The sequence below is a fragment of the Aulonocara stuartgranti genome (assembly GCF_965226115.1).
Source record: "Aulonocara stuartgranti genome assembly, chromosome: 4".
Taxonomy (NCBI): domain Eukaryota; kingdom Metazoa; phylum Chordata; class Actinopteri; order Cichliformes; family Cichlidae; genus Aulonocara; species Aulonocara stuartgranti.
Window position 1 is genome coordinate 4,502,946 of NC_138942.1, and position 27,583 is coordinate 4,530,528.

The following is a 27,583-nucleotide window of genomic DNA, read 5'->3' on the forward strand; positions in this document are numbered from 1 at the left end:
TGCTAATTAGATTTTACTTTTAAACGACTGATAATATTTTCTGGTGTTACAGCAGCAGACTGATGATGAATCTATAGAAGGAAGAACCTGAAACAGCAGAAAACTGAGGGTTAATGTTCAGTCGTTCCTGCGATGAAACAAACGCTGCAACACAAAGACAATTTTCCTTGTTTTGGAAACTTATGTGGATCTGAGACATGCCCACAGGCAGGTACTTCTCTCTAACAAAGTAAACAACTGGGTAACATATTTTGGTTTTGGAGTGTAACATATAAAGCTTCACAGTTTTTTTAAATAGATAGAATTTAAAAATGAATTTGGAAATAGTTCCAGTTGAAGCCAGACGTGAGGGATCACGGAGCGGCTTGGCGGCGCTCTTCGGGGGCTGGTTTACTCCCCCTTTCACCGTTTTTGAGTTTGTTTTTAGAAGCTGGTAAAGAAAAAAAGAGCTTTTAAAACTTGTCTTCCCCCTCTGCCTGCCAGCAAAGCGCCTACAGTCTGAGTTCAGTTTGATTGTCTCCATCCCACAATGAGTCACAAACAAAAAGGAGGAAGTTCGTGTTCCTTTGGTTGGGGGGGAATCCATCCTGTGAGAAATACTGACTTTGGGATGAAGCTCACGCCCTCCGGTATTCCCAAATTGCACTTTATCGTCCACTAACGCTCTTCCTTCAGCAAGTTGCCAAAGTGGAGGCTTTGATGCCTGCTTTGGAGTCCATGTTGGCAACCAGAAGTTTAAGTGTGTCTCCGGATGAGCGAATCAGTTCCCGCCCACTGAAACGAACACACAATAAGTTGGAAGTCAGTTGTTGAGCCTTTCGCTTTACCATGATACCATAATGACGTGTTTTAGATTTCTGCTACTTTCTATTTAAAATGTTTATATTTAGAGTCGAAAGATTAAAAATACAAACAGTGCTGCGATTTCCATGATACCTCACATTAATCTGTGAACTGTTTTCTTAGATGTCTTAAGTTTTCTTTATATGATTTTCTTTTTTGTGCTTTTTATACTTTACTTACATGGTATATGTTTTATTAAGCACAGTTTATCATGTGTTTTGCTGTTGTTAAAGCTTTGGTAACAACAACGGCCTACATGACCTGTGCTGTACCTCAATATGGCTCCACTTCCATGATATGTGCTACTACTTAGATCAACCTTTAAAAACTTTGCACTGCTAATCAATTGTACGTTGACGACATCCAAATAGACTTACATCAGACACCGACTCCTCCTGTCCTTAACTATTGCTAGCTAGCTTTCTTTGCTCGGTCTCTCATGTGTTTATGTTGGACTGAGTTTTTGCAAACATCACAATTGCAATTGATATGCCATCTGTACTTTTCCACTCACATGCTATATTCCATCCCGACCAGGCTGACACCGTTCACGGCCAGGATTCGATCGCCCGTTCTGAGTTTCTGACATTTGGCGGCCGGGGACTCGGGAACGACTGACTTCACATAAATGCCGCTCATTCTCAGCGGTGTTTTCTACATGAAGACATAAAAACATGACAAAAAAATGTGATAACTTGGAGCATTGAAGGGATTACAACATTTTTATAATTAAGTTATAATTTAAATCTATATGCCCCTCATATTTGCTAACTATTTTTTCATCCCTGGTGGGAGTAGAATTTTGCCATGATGCTGTAAACACATTAGAGAGGTGGTTAGAAAATTTGTTGATTGAAAGTTTGCTGTAAAAGAGGAGTGACACACTGCAGAAGCTCTGCAGTAAAGCAGAAAAAGATATTTAAGCTCCCAAGAGGAGGATTTGTATTTTTATTACACAGCTTAAAAGATGTCTGTCAGAATCAACAGATTAAAAAAATGACATAAAAAGAAAATGGAAGAAAATCAAGCAAATATTGCGGTGTAGGTGGAACTTGTTACATGTTGGTGTTTTCTGATCATTCTGCCAAACAATTGTTTAACTACGTATTTCGGGATAAGCATAAGGAAGCAAACACATCAGATTCAGTTCATTGTAAGAGTTTTATTGTGTTGTAGCACCTTATTTGTCACAGTGTCATTACAGTGTTAAGCACTGATCTGTAGAGTCTGGACTGCAGGAACATTTAGTGATTAAATGAGAGCTTTCAGCCTTCCAGCAGTTTGCAGTCTGAACTAATTAGTGTCCGATCTCATCAGTTAAACTCACTTCCTCCTGCCTACTACTTTATTTACAAACAGTGATTGTGAATACGTACCGTCCCATCTACGAGTGCCAGCCCGAGACCGTGAGGCCCTTTGTGGAGCTCCACCGCAAACACTTCCTCTCTGTCTTCTTCTTCCTCTGCTGCTGCTTCCTCGTTTCCCGTCTTCCTCCCAAGACTTCCACTGGCTAAACAAACACAGACAAACACATCAGATCAAAGAGGCGTCCAGGAGTTGATTCCCACACTGTTCTCCAATAAGTCTGGTGGGTGGAGCTTCTGCATGTACATCACAGACTGAATCTATTTTCAGTCTTTGTCACGCTGCTATAAAAGATGGACGTAGCCACAGTGACGTCAGCCAATGATGCGTGGCCAGAGCGTTAGCTGTTAGGGAAGCTAACAAGCGTTTCACATGACATAATCTGAGGCCTCAAGTGAGCATTAGAGGAACTGCAGATTTTCACATCATTTTATTTTATTTTTGTCCTGAAGTTGCCGCTTGGGGTCGTCCTGTCAAAACACCATCGACAGCAGCCTTCCCCCTCCCCAAAAATAAACCCTGATCCCCCCCCCCCCCCCTCCTCCCCCACTGTCTGCCCCCCACGCAGGACCTGCCCCGAACAATACCGCTGCCGATTAAGATTCCACGCACCAACCCAGCTGTAAATTCCCATGACGGATCCGCCGCTGCTTTCCTTCCCTGACATCACCTCCCCTCTGTCATCAAACCTTCACCAATCATCACGCGTACCTGAAACCTCAGAGCTAGATGCAGGCGAGCGCAGGACGAATATAAAAACTCTATTTACATAACTTACAGCATGATGCTCAAACGCTTCATTTTATTCATTTGCTTCATTTTAAAAAACAAAACACTGACAACATCATTATTATTATTATTATTATTATTATTATTATTATTATTATTATTATTATTATTATTATTATTATTATTATTATTATAAGGACAAAACAGAAGAAAACAAAGTTCTTTTTTTGTTTTTTTGCCAATATTCTTAAAGAAAACTTTTAAAAATAGCTTTCCTTGCAGAATGTGTCTCAGTTCTTATGAAGTTATATTCATGCCACATAAAGTTTTCATGTGATTTTGGAGGTTTTAGAAGCTAAACAACTGAAAAAAATAGCCGTTGGTTGTTATCACATGAACTTGGGTAACCTTAACTTTAACTGTCTAGGAAGGGACAAATTTATCACTTCTCATAATGATTTATTTAATACTTGATGAAAATACTGAAGCGTTCAAATTCCCCTGCAATTAGACTGAACAACAATGGGCTTTTATCATAAAACTGTAAAGAGAAAAGAAAACTAAAGCTTTTCCTCTTTACTTTGGTCTTAGTTTAATTTACAGTTAAACGTTGCAGATTTTAAAATCATATAGGAATGTGCCAATTATTTTCCTTGGAAACAATTTTATCGTTAGTTCATAAAGGCTAAATAAAAATACCAACAACCCCCCCACACACACATAAGTGCTTATCTGTAATGGAAGAAGGAGAAGCAGGAAATTATTCAAACAGTGGAAGAAATGAACATTTAACATTTAATGGATCCACCTTTATATAAAAGTATAAACGGTGCAGATTAAACTGAGGGATTTCCTGCCCTTAAGTAGAGAGAAGGTGCCAGATGGCTCAGGTCCAGTGTAATCCTCAAAGCTTCTCAGCAAATTACTTTTGTTAAAAGCGTTAAGAGGGAAAACACAAAGCAACAAGTGACCAATGAGAGTAAAGACGTCTGATTAAGATCAACCAAATCCTGCTTCTGTTGGAGCGCTGAGGCCCACCGGGGCATCTGTCAGCGAGCGCCTTAGCACAGGTGATGAAAAGCGTTCCTGCAGGTTCAGATGTGAGGGATCGTTGGAGCAGATCCTCCTTCCTGAATCCACTACAGCACTTTTAACCATTACAGCCTCTGTTTTATATGCATGTTGTGTCTTTGGTGTGTATTTGGTAAATGTCTTGAAGAAATTTTTCTACCTACTTTGGGACTAAAAACACATCTTAGAGCTGAAGGCAACAAGCAGCTCCAGTGGCTGTGGCTCAAGAGGTGGCGCGAGTCCCCAACTAACAGAAACCCAAATTTCCCCTGAAGGCTCCACCACAGTGTGAGTGTGCGTCATGCCGTGTTGTCCGTCTTTATATACAGTCTCTGGATGTCGTTATTTTTCACAGTTGGGTCGAAAAATGTTTGAAACTTGGGAATTGACTCATTATTTTCTCAGCGACTCCCTCTCACTCCTACAGATGACCTCATGACGGAGGCGTCCATAAACAATAGGGGTGGGAGAGGAAGCTCTCTTTCCTCTGCACAGTGAACCCACCCTGAGCAGCCTTCCACTTGAAATTCCTGACCTCCAGAGTCAGTAAAAGAAGAAGAGGAGGAGGAGGAGGGCGAAGCCACCTTTATGTGGACAAATATGCAGCCGGCCCACAGGGTCAGGCTGCTAAATACTCCCCTAAAGACTTAAAGGGGGTTTGAGAAGGAGACAAAGGTGGGAGTCACCCTGTGTGTCATCTGAATTAAAACGTGCTGCGTGCCAATGAAGCCAAGAAAGAACTACAAAAATGTGGTCAGGTTGTTGGCATGTGCACCAACTAAGGGGGCTCAATCTTTGTTTTAGTGACTGCTGAACATGTTCTACGCTCACTGACAACCAAAAAACCCACTAAAGCATCTGAGAAGCCAGAAAAACATAAGCTGAGCTCTGAAAATGATTTGCAGTACTGATTAACGCTCATATATTTTCATCAGTGGCTTCAGGCCCTCGTATCCCACATGGAAGTTGTTGTGTTCTTGAAACATCTTTACAGCAGAAACAAAATATAAATAACTTTTATGACAGTAACTTCATACCAAACCTATGGAAGGTGAATGTTTGTTAAAGCCTGATGTTCAGGGTTCAAAGAGTAGATAAATAGATATTTAGAGCTTTGTTTGGGTTTGTATTTACTTGAGATTCAGACTGATACTTCTTTCCTGATTTGTAGCACACTCTTACCTTTCTTTAGTTGGCGGGTGCCCTCCTGCAGGTCAGCCTCCAGCTCAGCCAGCTCCATCCCCTGTGGGGTGTTGGGTGGCGTGAGCAGGCAGGATGGGTCCAGCGCCAGGCTCTTGTGGTAGCCCATGTCGGCCTGTCCTGGGAGGGTGTTCTGCAGCTCCAGGCTCTTCAGCTTCTGGGCCAGGACGGCCTCACAGCTGCTCAGGTCACCGGGAGGGACTCGGGCCTGAGCTGGTTCCGCAGATGTAAGAGAATCTGGGTCTACCGGGTCGGAGACCGCCTGTTCGGCGGGATCCTGGGCGACTCTGACCGAGGCCGAGGTCGCAGACTGGCTGTCTGTAGTCGTCTCATTGACAGGCTGAGTTTGGGCAAAGTAAAATTAATCAACAGAAGACGCGGAAACATCAAAGTGTCTCATTTAATGCTGTCTCGTTATGGCGGCGCAGAGAGCTCGTTACCTGCTCCTCCGCTTCGGGTTCGGCTCGGGTTTCACTGCGAGGAAGCTGGCTGATGAAGTCCTGCAGACGTGCGAGCTGTTCAAACAGCGCCGGCTCCACGATGGGTTTGCCTAGCTCCAGGTGAAACGTGCTGCTGGGCAGGATGAGCGGCGGGTGGTTGTCGAAGCTCTCCAGGATGTCGGCTGCGCAAATGAAGAAGAGGAGAAGGGAAAGTCCAATCACCATCCATCAAAAACAACCTGAACTTCATTACAACTCTAATAAAATTTGATCCTGCATGTTTATGTGGAGCTGCTGGGTTTGGTTTAACGTTGATTAAAAGCAGTACATACACTACAGGCTGTTAAGAAAGGCTTTGATCACGGGTCACCAGACTGATACCAATTCTTTGTAATCAAGGAGACCAGTAAATTATGTTTTTAATTGTGACGTGCAACCAATCAGTAGCTCTGCAGGCAGCATGTTGCACTAAACCAGAATGGTGACTGTAGAGAGGGCATCAGAGCTGAATCAGGGGCGATCCCCTAGTCACCATCGTTCGCTGCCTACACGGAAAATCTGAAGTCACCACAAATAAAAAGAAATGCAGCTTCATTAAAGCGCAAACTTCTAATACGTCAGCCAAACTGGTGAAAGGTGGTTCTCACAAACAGCTGTAGCTCAGAAGGAGACGTGCCGGCTGAAACATTTTTTTATGGTTACAGCGATAAAAGGGTTGTTTTATCTTCACTTAGTTAAATATTTTGTATCCTTCGCATGATGAATACCTCTCAACAAAATCACTTTGATGGAATCTGGTTAATCTGAAGTTGGAGGTGAAAAAGGTTAGAGTGAGGTGGTGGTGGTGGCTGCGAGTTAACTGTGATTGGTGGAAACAGGCTGACAGGCCAGGATTACTCTCCACCGTACGCCCACATTAATCCTGCCAATGTTCATTTTTTTTCTCAGTTTCAGCTCGTTAAGCGGAGTCTTGCTCCCCCGATGAAGAAGCTTCACTCCAGCAGCTCTGAGTTAGAGTGTAAATCTTTTAACTCTGAAGTTTGCTCGACTTTCTGGAATAGTTTTGTTATCAGTTCATTTGCAAAACTAACAAGATATAATTAACAATTCATTTTTTGAAATAATAATCTTTATATTGATTATTGATTATTATATTGATTGACATCTGAAATCCATGTTTTTTTTACATTTATATTTTAACTTTGATTTTTTTTGAGATTGACAGCTTTGGGCCTCCGTAAATGTTACACCTCTACACCTCGACCTCTAAATAAATATGCACAAAACCATGAAAGGAGACGCGCTCACAGCTGCACAGGATAAATACCTGACAATATAGTGAGTATAACAATAAACAGGCGTCGTCAGCTGATGTTTCAGGAATTTCAAGATTGCTTCTCAGCTGCTGAGGAGAGTCTCTTCTTCTCTTTTTGTTTTTTAATCACATTATTAAACCTGCTGCCTGCCCTGTTATTTATAATGACATATTCCTCAGTCAAAATTGTCTGACAACAAGTTTGAGCATGCAAAGCTGCACAACAGGTCGTTCTGATTCCTCCTGAGTGAGGAGTCTGATTACTGCAGTTTGCTGTAAACAAGGTCGTCTTGTAGGGAGGACAAAACTGAAAATGTTTCTAGTAACAAAACAACACTTGCAGTATGAAGAACTTCACAAAAACTGCATTAAAATGCACTTTGTCAGCTCTTTGTCACAGCCTTTTAATTATGAAATCCAAGCAAAAGTAACGGGAACTGTTGATGACAGGAGAATGTATTAGGCAGTTGCATTTATTATTCATTCCCAATAAAAGTTATTACAAAAAAGGCATCACAGTTAGCCAAAACCCAATGTGATGTTTTTACATTTGTAAATATGAAACATTCAAATATTTGCATACATATTAGGGGCATTAGAAAAATATATTTTTTTGTGCTAATTTGCTTAATCAGAAAATGTTGGTTTATTTTTCTGATTGGCAGCAGCTGAAGAACAGCAGCTCGTTCATACCTGCCACGAGTCAATTAACAACATTCTTCTCAAAGGTGCTAAACGCTCTCAATTACAGACGAGGTTTGGCTCTTTGAAGTTTGAGATGAGTCCAAACTCATCGTTTTTCAGCCTGCAGGGTTACTTTAGTGATGGGCCGTGCTTTAGCCCTAAAACAGAAGGTTTTCCTAAACCTGACTAAGATGTTTTTAAGGCCCGAAAAAACCAAAACATAAAGGTCTGACTAGGCCACTGCTAACCCTCCAACCTCATAATGTGACCTTTGCAGGCCTCTAAAATTGATCATTTAGAATCTGTGCATTAAGTTAATCCTTAGAACGATTTTAACTGGAAACTGCTCGTTAAATCGACTGTTATTAACTATACTGGGGCCCAAATGCTCCAAGTGTCTGTTCCAAAAAAAAAACAAACAATCTCTGAGTAGCACTGAGATTTAAAAACACTTCAAATTCTTTCAGTTACAATAAATCGATCAGTGTGGCTGTCCTCTCAGGTGTTACAATAAAATAGAGAGAATTTATGGGGCTATGACTCATGTTAGTAGTAAGAAGAAAAACTTGACATGACTTTGAAAGCATTAATATAACTTTGGATGTAGCAGCAGCGAGGTTTGGAGGGTCGCTGAGGTCAGACGGGTTGACTTACAGTGCTGTGCTTCCTAAAGAAATATGGTTAGGCTCTTAAACACATTAGCAGAGGGAAGATTTATGAGAATTGGAGGATAGAATGAAGGTTAACTTGTTCTCAGGAAAAGTGCATGTAGAGACTCAAACACCATAATATGGCAGGAAGAAGACACTGAGAAGGACCAAACTTGAGCTAAGAAAACATCTGCGATGATCAGTCCACAACAGCAATTCTTTCTGAAGCATTCAAATATTTGGTGTTTGGGACACTGTGAGCCCGTGGGCTGTAGTTACACAGAGAACTAAAAACGTGCTGCACACGAACAGAGCTGGTAAAAAGCCGGACAGGCTAAAAATGACCACAGACGGGACACAAGGCTGCTACGTCATCATTCAGTAAGTCTGTTCTTTACCCGTTCTGAAGGCGTCCTCTGCATCACCCAGTGACGGGCTCCATCCGGGGGGGCAGGCCTTCCCAGAGTTGTACTCCCTCAACATGTGGTGAAGCTGGGCGGGTTTCAGAGCAGAGAACTCGGTCCTGAGAGAAACCCAGGATGCCTGGAAGGACATAAAACGACAAAGAAAAGACAAAAACATCAATAAACACGAGGCAAAGCTCCTCTGAAGCTCTTCATGGGTTAAAATATGGGTTCATAAAAGAATTTCCCTGATGCTTTAGTTTTAAGTAGGAGTCATAAAAGCTCCTTATTGGACTGTATTTTTCCCATCATGCTTCCATATGAGCAACTCTCTCATTTACATGCAAAGTATTCTAAACTAACTAGATAACATGCAAACAGGAAGCTGTGGTAACACGGCCTCATGGGAAAAATGTGTCCACAGTAGCACTTAAAGTTTCAGTTTTTCTTGTGTTTACTCTCCAGTGAGAGGTGCGCGCTAAGTTTCACTAATCAACTCGTCCTGCGTGTTCTGTGCAGCGTGAGAACTGTAAACTCGCCTTTATCTCCACACTCTTAGCGGGAAAGTCCACATCGTGAAACATGGTGATCGCCTCACAGCTGCAGCCACTCAAGCACACTTAAGACAATATTTGATATTTGATCTTTTGATGAGTGCAGCAGTATAAGGATACAGGTGAGTCACCTGGTTGTGTTATTGAACCTACGGAGTCCAAAAGGATCAAAATTAAATACTTAAAAAAAACATTATCCTTATAAACATTAGTTTAGTTTGTCTTTGTCTTCTTTGTACGATAAGCAGAATCCCAGAAGGAGATGTGCTTGTTCAGCTGCACAGGCCTTAACGACAGACAGACGCTGATAATGAGTGTTTTTCCGAAACATCGGGTGATGTCATCCTGCCAGCTGATCTGAGCTGAGCGTCTGCTGAAGGTAGCTCGAGGACACGGAAACAGGCAAGTCGCCTGGCTGCGTCATAGTGTGTTTGAAGTCCAAAATGATGCAAAATTAACAAAAACATAACCAAATCATACTCAATCATCTTTGTCCTTTTTTATTTTATTATATCCTTTTTGTTTTGTTAGTATGATGACATGTTATGACATCACTCTGCCTGCTGATGTTCCTGAAACACAGAGGATTCCTTCTGCTGGAAGTAGCTTGAGGATATGGAAACAGGTGATTCACTGCATACTATTCATGCATCTGTTACAGGACAAACTTTACAAACATGACACCTTTCATTCGGCCTGCTCCCACTTGAACTACTGAAGGTAAAGACAGTGCTCAGACTTGCTGGGGCCAACAGAAGCTGGAAGCTGCTCGGCCACAGAGACGCCACGCTGAGCCGAGGAGAAGAAGATGAACTTTAAGTTCCGCTTACAAACAACCCAAACTTTAAAAATGTCTCATTTTTAAAGATGTCTGAGATTTAATGTCCCCCTAAAATAAGGCCCTCCAGATGCCATGTTCTCTGGCACAACAAGCGACACCACTTCCCACATCTGGTAATTTACAGCTGTGCCAGCGAGCCACTTCAGGTCTTAGCAGCTCCAGATGGAAAAGCAGAAATCTTCAGAGGGTGTGCCGTTTAGCGGCAGCCACCAAGCGACCTCATGCCAGGGGGGAGGGGCGGCGAGAAGCAGCAACTCCGAGGCAGAAAAGACAAAACGCTGCGCCCGTCAGATGAGTCATGGGTGGTGCTGCGCGTCATGCAGTAAAAACAGGTGTCAGCCTCGCAGTGTGAAACCAGAGTTATGGTTCAATAGTCAGTAAATGTTTCCGTTTTTTAAACTGGGTATATGAAACACAGAGAGTGTACATCATGTTCTTTAATAATCAATAAGTGTGCTGTAGATGAAAGACTTCTTGAGGTTATGCACTGGTAAAAATAATGGTTGTTTTATATGACTGAGGTTATTTAAAGACAAACCATGTGACCTCAGACTGACACAAGAAGGCCTAAATATAAACTCCTTACCCGCCCACCCCTCAGTCAGGGCCAGCTTAAACTGCCCTCGTGTCCTTAAGTAACGTTAACTAACTGAATGACCTTCTAGGTGCTTTGTACCTGGGGAACTTTGCAGGTCCGTTTCCCTTCAGTGGCTCAGTGTTTAATAACATACTAAGTGAGAGCTCAGCTTCCTTCTTAGAGTAAACAGGATCTGAATAGGTAGCTATGTGAACAGCCTGCTTAAGGACGGACTAAAGTGGCGAGCTACCGCAGCACCACACAGGCTGAAGTGTAGACACAAATATGAGCAGGTTGTTCTCCGATTGTCTGTCAGCCTTTAAGATGATTTTTCTCCGCTCTGTGTTTGAACAGCTCCTTAAACGAGGCCTTAACCTGATAATTTCTGAAGTGTTAGTCCGAGCAAACAGGATATCCTCATCACAGCCAAGTGAAGTCAGCCACACCTTCACTGGCAGTGTGACATCAGGGTTTAAAACATTTTAGTGTGTTTACTCTGTTTCCTCATACTGCAGCTGTTCTCAAGGGGACAATAACCACAAAGCAAGAGCGTGCTTCCACAGACAGCACTGGCCTCGGCTCTGCGGCAGTGCTGTCAAACATGTGGCCCGGGGGCCAGAACAGGCCTGACAGTGCGTCTGATTCAGCCCGCTGTATGTTTTCTTTTTTCTTTTAATATGATGTCGGTTATTTTGTGGTAAAACAGAAATCCTTTCTTCTTCTTTCATTTTTTCTGTTGCTTCTTCCCTTTCAATGCTCATTTTCTTCATTTTTCGTTCCGTCTTTATTTTTCTAATTTATCTATTTTCTTTCTTTTTTACTCTTCTCTCTTTTGTTCTTTCATTTCTTTCTCTCCTTCATTTCATTTTCCTTTTGTTCCTTTCTTTGTGTCTTTCCTTTATTCTTGTATTTCCTCTGTTCCTTCGCTTGCTTTTCGTTGTTTTTCTCCTCCCCCTTTTATCCTTCTTTCCTTTGTGTGCCCCTTCCCTTTCCTCCTTCTCTTCTCATAACTGGTTTTTACTCGTCCAGTTTAAGATCAAACTGGTCTGTAAGGGGACCACAATCTAAAATGACTGACACGCTGCTCTGCGGTGTTACTGGTCACCATAATGTTTGACAGAAGGAGCCAAGAGTTTGGAAAATGTAATTGAGCTTTAGATTTCCCCAAAAATGGAAAGTTTTAAATGAGCCAGAAACATTTAACTCGTACACATTAGAGGAAATACTCGGGCTGGCGTAAACATGACTCTGCCGCTCGGCTACACCCGCCTGCGGTAAGACAAACAGGAAAGGAAAAGAGGATGTCCTCTGACCTGCAGCAGGGTTTCTTTGGGTGTGGCCAGCAGATTGACAGCAGCAGAGAGCTTCTGGAAAAACTCTGTGGCCAGATCACCCAGACCAATGCTCTGGATCCAGTCCATCAGCAGGTCCAGGTTGGCCCGGATCTGCACGCCTCGGGACCACTGATAGAACCCAGCGACAGATCCTGAACAACAACAGAGAGAGGACATGAATGATATTTAAGTTTATTTGCACGTCAGCTTTCATTAGAAGTTAAAGAAAGAGAAGCATAAACATTCTCATACATATAAAAGAGCAAAATAAGACAAAATATGAGAAAACAATAAGAAGACAGACTACAAAGAAACTCACAGTTAATATTATATTATGTGCATTAAATGAGAAATAACAGATCTTACCTCTCTCCATGAGGGTGTTGAAGAGCGATGCATTGATGAAGAAGAACAGGTAGGCGCAGAGCTGTAACGCGATGTCTGGATGCACCTGGAAGGCCGTCAGCAGCTTCAGCGCCTCCTTCAGGACCTCCAGGATGCTCTCAAGACCATCGGGCACTCGCAGCTGACCGCTCTCTGAGAAAGGGTTCCCATCCAGCAGGCCAGACAGGGCTGAATACATGCTCTGTGGAGGGGGTAGGAGACATCATGAACTACTGACATGAACTCCCTTTGTTATGCTGTGACTCAAGAAACAACTGAAAGCATGTAATGGCACATTAGGGCCCTCTGAAGGTAAAAACAGTAAAAATAGTGAATTTACAAAAAAGGGCAAATTTAAATACGCAGAAAAACTTGCGTATTTTTTTCTAAAAGGCTAATTTATAAGTAATTACACAAAGAGAGGTGCAACACAAATCACGTGTAAGGTGTGCAGGACATCATAATAAGACAGGAAGGCATTCACAGAGTGAACAGGAAGCCCTGCAGAAAAGCCCGAGGCTCACGGCACAAAGGGCAGCTGTAGAGACATGAATAGCCCAATGCTGCAGTTACACCACAGTTTGACTTATTTCAGACACACATGCGAGTATTTTAAGGGCCCTTTTCTTTCCTGATAAACTAAAGTCTTTTTCACACTGTTTTTGGCTCTCCTAGAATAAAGTCTGTTTTTTCTGCTAATTTGCTCAAAGAATAAACTTAAAGCATAATTTCACGGTTATACTTGCATCTCATTTTGTTCTTGGTGCTTCTATATGTCTCACTGAACAAGAGCACCTGTTGAATTGTTGATCGGAGCCTCTTTTTTTTAAACTTGTAAATCTGTGCCGTGCCCAGAAAAGCTAACTAAACACTCAAAAATGATTCATACAACATAATCTGTTTATAACAGTTTCATTCTCCCACAGATTTAATGACTGTATGGTAGTGCTATATTTGCAGCATTCATAACCCAAACATGACCCTCCCTGCTGTTTGTGTGGAAAACGTGGGCATTTTTCTGATCTCCTAGAAAGTGAACTCGATGCTGAAAATCTGAGGCTGCATGGCAGCAAGTTTGTATTTACTTTGAGCTCAAAAATCCACCTGCAGCTTGAAGGAAGCAGACTCTACACTGACAGATTTACAGTGTAGATAAATAAACCTGCAAGCTTTTCGTACTGAATACTACCTCGCCGTCAGCTCTTATCACTCCTCGTGCTGCTGCTTAGACAATTCTGCCATTGTTTCACACGCATGACATCAACCGCTGCCTCATCAAACACACCAACACACTCACACAACATGACTAAGATAATGAGCTCAGACACGCTGACAGAGGCCGTAACCCTGCATGCCTGAGGCAACAGGTCAGCTGATAGTTTACAGTGAAACACAGCAGACCTGCAGGTGTTGAGCTGGGCTGATGGTTTAAAATTACTTTCTGTGCACATAGACGCCTTTTTTCTGCTTCTTTAACACATTTTTTCCACAGTTTTATTTACAGTGTAGTCACAAATAGCTTTAGCAGGGAGAAAAAGAAGAACTGAAGAGTCATACTTCACAAGAAATTAACAAAAAGACCCTTTTTGACTCCTCCTCCCTTCCTTTTTGTCTTTTGGGTGTTTCTCATATGACAACTTGTCTTCCTCTGCAGGAAACAGACTCATAGCCGCTAATCCTCCCTTTCTCCAACAGAAAAACAGTCAAGTGAAACATGTATAAGTAATACATGTCAAGACAATTCAGAGTACATTATATTCTCAGTAAAGGTGGAGCTGAGTGAATACAGAGCCTCAAAAGTGATAAATTAATGTCTGACAAACAAAACACTTTATAAGACTAAAAACATACAATAAGAGAATTATATTTTCAGAAAGTCATTCGAAAAATCTTTGAGTAAACAAAACAGGACAGGCTGTTCCTGCTTCCTTCCTCAGAAGTTGCAGGGTTGTGGCGGTGGTGCAGTTTCTACTCATAAAAATCCTCAACATCCCAGACTGGTTTCAGATTTGTAAAAATATGCTGTCTGGCATTTTATCTCTAAGAAGGCAATTATTAAAGTTAAAAACAACTGAAATTCCAACCCCTCCCCCCTTTTTAAAATCTCTAACATTAACATATGAGTTGTAGTGTCGTATGCTCAGATTTAAGGTGGATTATCTTTCTCTGTCAGTCTTCCACTGCTAAATTCTTCACATTTAATGTTTTCTAAAATAAAGCTCAAACACCCAATCCAATGAACCTTAATCCACCATAATTTTGGAGTGGACAAGAGCTTTAAATGTTTGTGCTTTAATGTTGACTGGATTTGGTGTAAACCAGACAGCCTTAGAGTGCCACTTCAGCCTGGGAAAGTCACATAAAATCAGCCTAGGAGTGTCTCATCAGGCTGTAAAACTACAAACCCGACTGCTGTCAAATCCAAATCCAGACACAAGATGATTCCCAACATTCACAAGTCTAAATCAAAGAGTGTGCCCAGAGGTTTTAAGGGTTTAGAATAAATTATCTTCCTAACATCTGTCAGTTTCTCACGTTTCCCTTTACAGTATCTTGTGGTGTTCCTCAGGGCTCTATTTAAGGGCCATGTTTTTTTTATCCATCCATTTTATTCTTTTTAACCCTTTCAAGCATAGTGGTCACTACAGTGTACAGCTATTCAAAGGCTGTTTTCTTGTATTTGATGATATACTTGCACATAAACACAACACAGAGTGAATATTATTTGTGCGTTTGTCAAATTCATAAGTCAAAACATATGTTGTCCACCTAAGTGTACATGTATAAAACGCTCTGAAAAGTACATATTAAAAAAAAAAGAGTTCAAAACTCTGTTTTTCATGCCTGAAGATGAATAAAAATACTTAAGAAAAAAATCCTGATTGAGGTTGTCATAATTCATGCATGAAAGGGTTATGGTCACGGGGATGCTGGAGCCAGCTGTCACAGGGATGACACAGACACAGTCAGCCCATTACCCTCACATTGACACCTTCTGGCGATTTAGAGCCGCCAATTAACCGAAGATGCAAGTCTTTGGACTGTGAGAGAAAGAGAGTACCTGGAGTGAACTCATGGGAAGAACATGCAAACTCCACACAGGAAGGCTTCAAACCATGCTCTCTAGCTATGAGGTCACACTGCTAACCACCGTATCCCCGTGAAATAACAACATAGAATTCATGCCTGAGACTATAAAGACCTAAAAAAACTGTTTGTAATAGATGCATGTGGACATGTTGTTAAAGTCTGTTGGTTATCACATCTTAATCTGAAGTTGAATCTTACAGTTACAGCTGCATATTTTTAACTTGGGCGGATGCAGATTTACCACTTTTGGCTTTGCATCATTGGGCGTCTTTGCACAGCAATTGCCAGATATGTTCTGGTCAGTCCTGCTGATTATGAACATGAAAATGTGTTTTTCATTTTGTTTGCTGCATTTTTCTCGACGTTTAATTTTGCTTTTCAAAATATTCTGTCATGTAACTTGAAAGCTGGAGAACATTTTCACATTGTGGGTCTGCTTTTGTTAATCAACAAACCAAAGTGACCCAGAGAGAGAAGACTGTGTTTATGTTGCACTCAGTGGAAAACAGTGTATTTAAGACATTTAAAACATTTTAAAGACCAGCAGACACCATCTAATTATCTTTTTGACAAAAACAGCGACAAGCTGGTTTGCTTTTAATTGTTCAATTTTATGTCAGATATTCTCCATCCACCATCAGCTGTGTCCTGGCTAAAGAGCCACATTTACACTAATTATGTTTTCATTTAGTCTGCAAAATAATAATTCCGCTGTTCATTTTTGTTTGTGTTTAAATCCTCTATAAACCACACTAAAACACACCTGCTGTTCTTTAAAGCGTTTTGCAATGTAGCTTCAACATTAAAGAAAATGCTCACATTGCAGTTCTGGTTTATGTTATTTAACAAACCAGTGTAGCCTCGAGGGAGAGGACTGTGTGTGTGTTTATGTCGTGGTCAGTGGAAAAGACACTCGCTCAGTATCTCACAGGCCTTTCCTGCCTGAGAGTTTGTGTTTCCATTCTGTTATTGTGTTTTCTGTCTGGACAACGCTCAATGAAAACAGAATACGCTGTTTGCACTAGACTTCCTGGTTCATGTGTGACCAACACTGAGATTAGAGAGGCCAAAGGAGATGTGATGTAATTTTTATGTGAGCTCTTTATGTTATCAAGCCAACCTTTGTTAGGTAGTAGACGGTCTGCTGGAAGGTGAACATGATGACTTCCTCCAAGACTGTCATGGCTTCCTCGCAGGCTGTCCGAGTGGATGATATCTCAGAGTCAAGCAGACCTGTAGAGACATACAAATAAGTCTTAACAGCACACACACAAACACAGACAGCGGTGAGAAGGATGAATGCCCACCTTCATCCTCCTGGTCCAGCCTCCATGGCAGCAGCTGTGGGACTTCATGCTGGATGAAGTGCAGCAGTTCGATGGAGTTAGCCATCCACAGCACCAGCGGCTGCAGGCCCGGGATCAGCTCCTTCATACTGAGCAGCCGCAGCTGCTCCGACTGCTCGTCGCCAGAGCTCCTGATATAAAACAACCAGTGGGAGATTAGATCTGAAGCAAGCCTGAGAAGACACTGTGAGCTGTCTATAAACAGAAAAAGGTTGTTACAAAGACCCAAGTGTCCGTTCAACAAATGTGATATTTATTGTATTTTATTGAACTACTTTAACTTTTATGTTCTTGTGTTTAATGAAAATTTTAATTTACTGGTTTTCTGGATAAATAAACTCCATCTTATCCTATCCATTCACTCTTAACTTCCCCGTTAAGGTTTAACATTTAACTGATTAGTACTTTGATAACCAGTCACGTGTTGTTTTGGGAGGTTTGAGTTTACTAAACAATTAAATGTGGGATGTTTTAAAAATCAAGCAATTACTATTAATTCTGCAGATTAACTGATATTTAAACTTACTATACGTATGTTTTGCCTCCAACATGACAGCCATGCTAGTCAGTAGTCTTTGGTTATCTAGTATAAAAAGTGGTCTCCATGTCTGCTTGCTTCAAACCATTTACAGTTAACTTCCTTTTTAATTTCTGCAAATCAGCAAAATACTGTGCGTGGTTAAGCACAGTTAAACACAAGTTCCTGCTCCACTTCAAGAAGCTGCGTTTTGTCTTTTCCCAATAAAATGAGTCAAAGTTTCTGATTTGTGATGGACTAATTAGTTAACTGACTGAAAGCAAATGTAGGAGGTGTTTTTATGGGTTTGTTATGACTCGCTGTGTTTTCTACTGCTACACAGCTGTTCGCTCTACATGTCATGTAGGTCATATGATCCTTTGGATTCCTCCCTTTTATCGAAGTCCACACAATGACCTCTGACTCAGAATCTGTTGACCTTTGATAGCTTTTCTCTTGCTGAGACAGACAGTTTTTAATTCTCATGATTATTCGTGATCACAACACAAACTTAGCTTTTTGTGCACAACCTAAAATTAAAATAACTTAACCCTTTTCTAGAGGATCATGTTAGTTTCATTCAGAAAGTATAAGAGGACATATATCTTGTACTCACATTTCTGGCTGGATTGCTGCAAGTTCCTTTGTCTTCTCCTAAGGGGGACAAAACACAGATAAGACATTATTTCATGGCTGCTTTAAGTTTACTAATGGGATGTAATGGGATGGAAAGCTGCTGTCAGGATATCCGAACATAAAGCAGTGTCAGTTTTGCTACTGAAAAGCATGGATACAGGCATTTTTGGCCTTATTGCACATGCAATAGGAGTGGATGACCATTTAAATGAGTCATACAGATGTGATTTGATAATGTTTGTTGCACACAATTTACTGTAAATTGTACTAAATTTTATTCCCCAAAAAGTATGTTTTATTTTCCGCGTGATGCAGCTGTGACAGGAATGTTGATTTCTTTGGAAAGCCAGGGGAAGTTGTTATCAGAATGAGTGCGTAATTATTGTAGATGGAAGGCTCAAAGCTGTGAGCAGTGCCTGGGCATTTGGTTCTGTCCTGCAGCTCTTCATTCAGTCCTCAGTGTGAATGTTTAGAGTCAAATCTCACATATTTCAGGTCCTTAAAACTGAACCTAACAGAGCAGAGATCAACTGAACCTGATAAAGAGCGTTACTTACAAAGTATAAAGGCAACCAAATTACTTTTTCTAGCATTTAGTGACAATTTCTAAACAAAAATTGCTCCATAATGGAAACTGCAGAGCGCACAATAGCATCTGTGTGATTTTTCTCAGCGGTGCACACATACACAGAGCTCTGCGACATCAAAAATGGACTTTAAAACTTCTTCTAAATCTTCTTTCTAGTATCAGAGCTGTTAGATTTTTAACCTTAACCTTTTTAACCTTATTATCACTCTCACATTTGAAAACCCTAACCCCAAGCAAAAAAAGAAAAAAGAAAAAAACTGACTGGAAACCCAACTGCCAAATAATGCTTTGGTCATTAGATTTAACGTGCTGCCGAGTTTTTGTCCTTACCCATGTAATGAGCTGGATCTGATTGGACAGCTGAAGCAGCAGCTGTCTGAAATGCGTCAGCTCAAATGTGGAGGCTGAGTGCTGGATGCAGAGACTCAGCAGGAAAGCCGGTGTCAGCTTCGGTTCATTCCCACTGGGGTCCAACATGTCCAGGATCTGTTGTAGGACTCTTTCCTCCTGGTCGAGTTCATAGCTCAGCGAAGCCTCAGTGCCCTCCAGGTCTCTCCAACGAGGAGGTAAAGGCTTCCTCTGGAGCTTTTTCCTAGCCACCAAGGAGCCGCATGAAAAACAAGAGGTCTTTGAGTCAGAGTTTGGGCAGAGTCTGGTCATCCAAGGAGGCGTGTGGAGTGATCCTGGTTTGCTTGTAGGATCCTTAAACATGAACAAGTAGTGTTTCCCCAAGCCAACCAAATCTCCTGGATTCAGTTCAACCTCCTCTTTAAGGAGTAAACCATTTCGGGTCACGGGAGCTCCATGAAGGGGCTTCAGCATCGTCAGCGCCTTTCTGTGCTCTCCTCCTGTGGAAGTTTGGCTGTTAGAGTCCAGTCGTCTGACACAGCAGTGCTGTGGTAACACATCTGGAGCAAACAGGAGGATGTCCACCTTCAGCCTCTCCTCATCTTCTCCAGTGTGATGCTCCCTGCAGCAGCCAAAGATGGTGGTGGTCCCACTCATGAGATAGATGACAAAATCCTGCAAAAAAAAAAGAAAAAAAAAAGAAGAAGACATTTGTATCAAATGTTTCGCACAATAAATTCAGCTGCAAATCTGGCAGATCAACTGCTTCGGTTTCCATTGTAATATCCCCCGTTTACGCTGGTACGCGCCCCCAATTCCTCCTGGTGTGATCTTTGGTAAGCTCTAACTGAAGACCTTGGCAATATTTAACTGTGAAGCCGTATAAGTTAGGTTACAACTTCTATGACACAAGAAGTTGTAACTCAAATATACTTTATCCAATCTGGCATAAACTTTTCATTTAATCTGCCAGTACTGACTAAAATGTGATAAGCACAATCCAACATTCATGACTTTGTCACTGTGGGTTCCGATCAAGCCATAGGAGTAGTGGGTGTTCTCTAATGCCACCTATTGGGCACAGGAAGTGATTTGTAACTCGTTTGTGGAACTGCCAAAAAGAGTCCAACAGTTTTAGCTCTTCCTTAAATCACACCTGTACACAGAAAACTGATGGTGGATGGAAAGCAGTAAAAAGACTCTTATTCTCTGTTTATCTGCACAGGTTTTGGCTGTGATTACAGTAACGAGCGCAGCTCTTTGCGAGTGAAATGCTCTCGCTGTTGGACTCTGTACCACCAGCGAAGACTTCCTGCTGTGTCTTCCATGACAGCAACAACACAAGCTTTCATTTTGCAGCCTTAATTCTTCCTCTAATGCAATTCTATTCTTCAAGCAAACATTCATTCAAAGTAGCAGTCAGCGGGAAGCCTGGGATTGATTTCCTTGTGTAACACTTTGGAAATAAACCAGGAGTGTGCGTGCAAGCAGCAGTAGGATCATCTGGTAAAAGTACAACTTGAACTGGCAGAGCAAGGCAGGACAGGAATGGAAGGGCTTATGAGCGAGACGGTGAGGACCAGGAGCTCAGGGTCACCACGTTAAGACTCTTAGTCAGGCGATGATAGCCTATCATCTCTGCTGCCTAAAGCCAAGCAGCCTCAGCGTGAAGGCAGGGCTACAACAGCATTCATATGAGAGGGTGTTATTGCTTTGTTACTTTTAAGATATAAAGGCTATTTATAGACAAAATGATTAATAACTGGGATGCATTGCTGTAATGGGTAATGGTATCAACCAATATTCCACCAGTCAAACAATATTCCACCATCAACCAATATTCCACCAGTCAAACATATGCTGACTCCACCATCCTGACTGAAACACACTCAAGCTTGCTTAAAAACGCAGCTCATTCAATAACAATAAAAAGTTAATGGGCATCGCGCCACCGCAGAAGTTGCGGCTCAGCATCAAAACTCTCTCTCCAATGAAATAAATGCCAAGGAAAGCCAAATTCAGTTTTGTTTCTTTGGTCTCCAACAACACAGTTTCAAAAAACAACCCAAAAATCAGCTTTCAGTTCCTGTTGCACGACTGCTGGTCCGCCACAGACCCGCCTCGTTCCTTTGCTTTGGCTTTGGGTCGACCCATTGTTGCAGAGTAAGATTAGGTCGGCTGCAGCTCTCAGTGTGCTGCCGTGCTCCCAGCATCCTGCTCAGTCAGCAATCCCCAGCAGCGGGGATAAAAACACTGCGAGAAAGAGCTTCCTGTTCCTGGGAATGGGCTAAAGCCACAGCGTGCTCTCTGGTTTACTGTGCAAAAGAGATTTTTAAACAGGCGATGTTGACAAGGACAGATTTTGGAAGTAAGGACAGTTTGAAACAGAGGTCAGGTACACTGGTATGTTGATTACAGCACAGCAGTGTTTACATGCTACAGTTTATCCTTCTAATCAGGACTGCCTCTTTGTTCTGCCAAAGATCCTAAGCAGGTTTCCTTCTGACAGAAGGTTGAGCACTCTGTTCTTCATCCTTTCATTGACACATGATGACACAGGGCTCACCCTGAGCCCGAACAGGATCACCTGGTCCTAACACACCTGTGTAGCAGTGATTCCGCCCTGTCTGACTCTCTGACTGAGGGATTTTCTCCTTGCGTTACATAACAAGCTCAGTTCGCCACTATATGTTTCTCTTCCTCTTGTCTCTTTTAAGCTTGTTTGCTTACACGCTCACAGGACACACTCAAGGGCAATAACAGGTCTTCACAGAACCAGGTTTATTATACTTAACTAAAACTTTACAATAAAAATCAACCTCAAGTCTTTAAAATGTCAAAGAAGGAGTCCAGAAACTGCCTGCAAATCTGCTTGATTATAAGTTTTCAATCATCTGTAGGTCAGCTTTAAACTGTGGATACTATTATTGGCAATAACTTGGTTAAATGTGACCAGGCTGAAAACAGCACTGAAAGAGAACAACAGCACCCACCTGTAGCTGATATTACAGCAGCACATCATTCTCTTCATTTCCAGATCCATATTTTTGTTGTTTGACTATACCAGAGCAGTTTTGCATGAGTGGCAGGTAAAATAAATAAACAAATAAAATCCTTATTTCTCTCACACGGGGTTTCGTGCAGGCCCCTCAGTTCAACCTCAATCCAAAACAAGCTGTTTTAGCTTCTCCAACTTTAGACTAACTTTCATGTGATTTGCTACCACTCACAAATAAGCAAGTGGGTGGGACTTCTTTCCCTGAGTTGACCAAATTAGGCTTATCCTCTATGTGACATCATACACAGCCCAGGGTAGGAAAAAAAGTAACTGAAACTGAGTGTTTAGAGCAGGCTGAAGTCTGAGCTTACAGGGATAACTGTTTCCTACAATGACCTCATTATCTGAAACTTTGGAGTTCAGAAAGGTCTCATCTGCTTAAGGTAATTATAGTTATATACAGATACCTTAAGTTGGTCTGCCACTCACCTGTCTGTGGCTGTAGCCCTGCAGCAGGAGGAAATAAGGGAAGTCAAAGGGTGGGTGGATGGAGTACTGGGTTGTGTTATCATCGCTGCTCTCCGTCTCTTCCTTTTCCATGCCAAGACGCAGCACTTCCTTGTCGGCCTCAGCCTCGGGATCCTCTCTGAGCGCACTCTGTTGGGCCTTGCTAGCCTCCTTGCCCATCGCGGACAAATCCATCTCGCTGAGGCTCCTCCAGATGCCGAGTCCATCTGTGTCCTCCCCACTGCTGTCCACAAACAGGGAGGTCACTCTGGAGCGGGTCTTCTGCAGCTTACGAGCCTGGGCATTGATCCCTGGGTGGACAAGAAGATGCTATGTCATCGAGTGTGTTGACACCTGAGTATGTTTCACGACTCATTTTGGACTTTTAAAAAGTCTTTATCTTCTTACTATAAAAAGCTTCCAAAGTTTGGTGCAGTAATTAATTCACTCTATGCTGATGATGCTAGACTCTATCCGCTTGTTAGTCTCTTAGAAAAAAATGATCTAAAATAAAATCCACAGAGCTCAAGGACGTCTTAGTTTATCAGATCTTCATTACCTAGAAACATCCGGCAGCTCTTCTTCTTGTGGTATACTTAATCTCAATTAATCAATCTCAGGTGCGCTGCAGTGATATTTCTAACTGACAGATTCAAGGCAGAATTGCACAGGGTTACGGTCAAAGATGACTTTTGTGATTATTACAAATTAGTAGTAGTTCACAGGTAATACTAGCCCGACTACAGCTTATGTTACTTAGGTTTTTGTATAATTTAGTTCATAACATCTACTTAATTATATAAACAACAATAAAGAACATCATATAGATCAAACTAAATATACTAAAATAGAGATACATAAAGTGTTTGATGCTCCAGTTGCCTCGTGTCACTTAATTAAAAAATAACTAATTCAAATTCAGAAATAAACCATTTAAAATTAAATCAGGACAAACACAGCAGAAGACTGGACTTCTCAAATTTGTGTGGCCTCTATTAATAATGTCAGCTTTAGACAAACTTTGAATCGGCGCCAGGAAAAACAGAAGAACTACCTCTCGTGTTTTTAAAGTTATCTTTACGATAAACAGAAATCCTCCCAAAATTACTCCGGTCATCCGAGCTGACTCCAGCATAACACTTTTCTGCTCTGGCTTCAGTTCAAATGCAACATAACTACAGGAAAAAGGGGGGAAATGTGCAGGGAAGGTGAGATGTGACCACCTCTATCAGATACCAGCAGCCGCTCTGTCGGCCTGACGTAACACAAACACTATTCAGCTCGTTGGGAGCCATTAAGCGAGGTGGAATGTCCACAGGGTCCGGCTTCACACCCGGTGCTCCACTGCCCTTATCAGCTGTGGAAATGGGTGTTTTCCACATTGTTCAGCACTGCTGTGACAGGCTGGGCTTGATGCCTAAAAACCCGGCGGAGGTAAAAGGCAGCTTTCCCCCAGTCAGAGAGGAGGAAGGGGAGGGTAGATCACAGAGCTATGAGAACCAATGCAGAGCTGCACAGATATAGAACTCTAAACGCCAATATTTGAATGTGACTTAGATAAGTCTTTTATGTATTAAACCATTTTTGTAGTCACCCAATACTCTCATGTGTCACCAACAGCTTCTCAACTGCTTTCTCTGTGAATCACCCTGCATGAATTTTTCCATGAAAACTGAAAGCAAAGCAACACTAACTAATGCTAGCTTAGAAATGGAGTCTATTAATCACCAACAAATTACCGGCTCATAGAACAACACAGAATCTAACAAAAACTCTGCATACAGGGAAAAAATATCTGTCTTTAATTTTTGTCTTTGTTAATTTGGTCTACCCTATAATGAAACCTGTGACTGCCTGTGTTTATACTAAACTTCTGAAATCTTAAAATCTGACAAATACCAACCAGTTTCCTGACAGCTAAAACAAACTAGGAAAAAAACCCTAAACATTCTTAAACTAATAAATGAGAAAACTCAATCTGAAAATGAAACTGGAACGCTAAAAACTAATAAACACTGTAGACTAAACACTGTACCTTTTTTAAAATGTACAATCAGCTCAAAAACCGTAATTTTAAAAAAATGAAGAAAACCTTCAGTAGAAATCAAATTATAATTAAGGTTATCTGTAATTTAAGCTTCGCGCTATCAGACCAATCCTGATTAAAAAGCCGTCAGAGTGTCGGTCCAGAGCTGAAAGGGACCACAACAAACGTGAGCCAAAGTCAACAGGACCGCTCAGCCCCCAGAGCGCAGGAAGTCAGTTCTGACAGAAAGAAAAACACAGCAGCTATAGGCCTGGTGGGAAGAGCTGCGTTGTGCCTTGATGCTTTGCGAGGACCTTATGGACCCTTGAATTAAAGCAAAGAGCAGGGCAGCTTTTGTTTCCTCCTGACCTCTGCTGCATGACTGTTTGAACCAGTGATAAGAGGCACAATGAAACCCAGCAATAAGAAACATCTAAGGCTCCCAAGGCTAAGGCTCAGTGATTAATAACCCCAGTGGGAGGATGTTAGGGTCACGGTGCAGGTGTTAGGCACCATGCATACCTGCTGTGATCGTGTCCCTGTCCTTTAAACTTTGCTCTTCCACGCTCGCCCGCAGCTGGATCTCAAAACGCCTGGAGAAGCCATCCTTCGGCTTCCACAGCGACTGCAGCATCAGGGGCCTCTCGCTGTCACCCACAACCCTAAAGCACTCTCTCTTCCACTGGTTATCAGCCCCCGTCTGGCCAATAACGTCGCACAGCACGTAGTTGTTGGGGTCTTCTTTTTCCAGACAGTACCTGAAGAGAAAAAAACAGAGAAATGAAGCATTAGCAATAAGTCTGGAAGTTGTTTTTCACACTGAAGCAGTCGTAAATGTTTCTGATTTCTAAGTTTCCCCTTTTTGTCCTCAACATCAGCTCAGAATCCAGACATACTTAATTTACAATTAGATCAAATAGACAAAAGCAGTAAATTCTCACATGTTAAAATCTAGTTTGACCTAAAAGTAGCACTACTTCACTTTTACTTTGTTTCTTTTAGGAATAAATCTTATTGCAAGGACTCAACAACATGTTTTAGGACCAAGAGAAAACCTCTTGCCTTTCCAAGGCCTGCTTCACCAGCTCCTTTGCACTGGACTGAGTGGTAGCCAGCACACTCTTGTAGTTGGTCCCCTGGCAGATGTCACTGCCAAAGATCTTCAGGATACCAGGAATGGACATTTGGCTGGATAGCTCAGCCGGGTCGTCCACAACCTGGAGGTCTCCAGACAAGCTCCCGCCACTACCACTCGCCACCTGGACATGCCGTCCACCGTCTCTCAGGTTGGGGCTTTGGTTGAACACAGTGGAAAACCTGTTGTTGTGGCGGCGGATTTTGCTCTTGGCTGGCTGCCGGACGCCAACGCTCTCAGCAGAGCGGACAGTGCTGTTCGAGTTGTTGGACCTGATTGGAGTGAGAGGACAGAACACTAAAAGATCCTGCACACGAACCATGATCTGTCTAAAGTTCTCCACTTCAGACCCAAATTTAGAACTGAAACAAACCAGGATTTTGTTTTTACAGTTATCTAAACTCATCAGCTAATTGTTTGGTCTCTGTGAACCTATTTAAACCTTTACATAAGTCATTATGTTACCTTAATCAATAGACAACTATGTTATTCTCATTTATAGCATTTCTATTGAAAAAAAAGCAGAAATACAGTCATAAAATCTAACTGAAAAGAAAACATGGGCCAAAATACTGCTAACATATAAAAAGTCATTACTAAGGCTGTGTAATTGCTCCTTTAATTAATATAGTTGCAATTAAAGCTATAACTTCGTTTTTTTCTCATTATAGGTCTCCTACCTAAGACCAGATATAACTCATTTATCCTTTAGTACAACAGCTCAAAATAAAGTTAAACGCAACGTAAATGAAATTAAATGTTAACTTATTAACAATATTTTCCCCATAGTCTTAATTTCTAATATTATCATCATTACAAGCATTAATCATGCACATCTTTATATTCATCTCAACATCAAATGACTTAATTTCTTGGTGCACTGGTATAAAATGCAGATATAGCAATATAAATTATGTCTTAATGTGCAAAGTTATAACTGGAGCTGGCTAATGCGTATACTTAAAACGATTACATCTTCTAAAACTAATGCTGCTGCGATTATAAACCTTTATGTTTCTACTGGAGGTAGAAAACAGGGCAGTTCTTGTTTCCCACCGTTGCCAATAGCATTTATCATAGGTTGGAGTTACTCTCCGGTATTCTACACTGTAAGATTACTGCTGTAGTAAATTGGCGATATGTAAATAAAACTAATTAAAATAGATTCGATTAAAGCATGTAGAGACTTACTGGACAGATCCATTGCTGGGTTTCCTTCCCAGTTTGGCCAGGCGCCTTTTGGGAGAGCGGATGAGTAAACCCACGGGAAAGTTCAGGGTTTGTTTATTTACGTGGCTGCTTCTCTCCTCCGAAATCATTATTTTAACGTTTTTTCAGCTTCTACATAAACATGGTGAACATGGCTTTATTCACAACTAGTTTTCAGCGAGCGTAGTCTACTATTTCGACTCCCAGAAAATCAGGAAAAAGTGTGTAAGTACTCCAACAGTGTATCGGCATCCATGAGAGTTCACATTCCCACATATGCTGAAGGAGAACCAACTTCAAGCTGCTAAAATCGGACCGCTGGAGGGTAAAATCCAAACTGGAGTCGACGTTAAGGAGGAAATACAAAAAAACAGACGCTTACGTTGCTTTTTATCCGTTTCTGAGCTGTAAAACGAGTGAAATCAAAGCCAGGTCCATGATAAGAAAGCCGTTAACTCCGTCCGGAATTCTGAAGCGGACTGAATGAAACTACCTGCTGCTGCACGAGCCACTACAGCAACACGTCACCGCGGCGTCACGGTAAGGAGCGAGGGGGCGGAGCTAATCACAGCAACACGGGCATACACAACTGTCCTTCCTACTTTGTGAGGACCTGCGGGCACGTAAAGCGGAGTCTCACTTCTTTTAGTCTAATTAGTTAGCTAGTCTTTAGTCTCATCATACTACTTGCATAATACTATTAACCTGCCATTAACGTAAGCACTAAAACCACGACTAAACCTTTAATAAACACGCGCCTGAAAGTGAAAAACAGAAACGTTTTAATGTCC

At 41.7% G+C, this 27,583-nt stretch overlaps 1 protein-coding gene across 1 annotated transcript; it reads right to left on the reverse strand.

The window, feature by feature from the left end:
- Positions 1-27,346, reverse strand: radil2a (Ras association and DIL domains 2a). The gene is made up of 16 exons (XM_082529447.1): positions 26,775-27,346; positions 25,511-25,855; positions 24,971-25,206; positions 22,405-22,733; positions 18,900-19,592; positions 17,961-17,998; positions 16,789-16,958; positions 16,602-16,714; positions 12,374-12,593; positions 11,987-12,159; positions 8,696-8,840; positions 5,649-5,830; positions 5,191-5,548; positions 2,220-2,353; positions 1,358-1,497; positions 1-774 (listed from the first exon to the last, which is right to left on the reverse strand). Exons 1-16 carry the CDS (start codon positions 26,900-26,902, stop codon positions 672-674), a joined length of 3,507 nt encoding a protein of 1,168 aa, XP_082385573.1. The 5' UTR covers positions 26,903-27,346; the 3' UTR covers positions 1-671.
- Between the last annotated feature and the right edge of the window lie 237 nt (positions 27,347-27,583).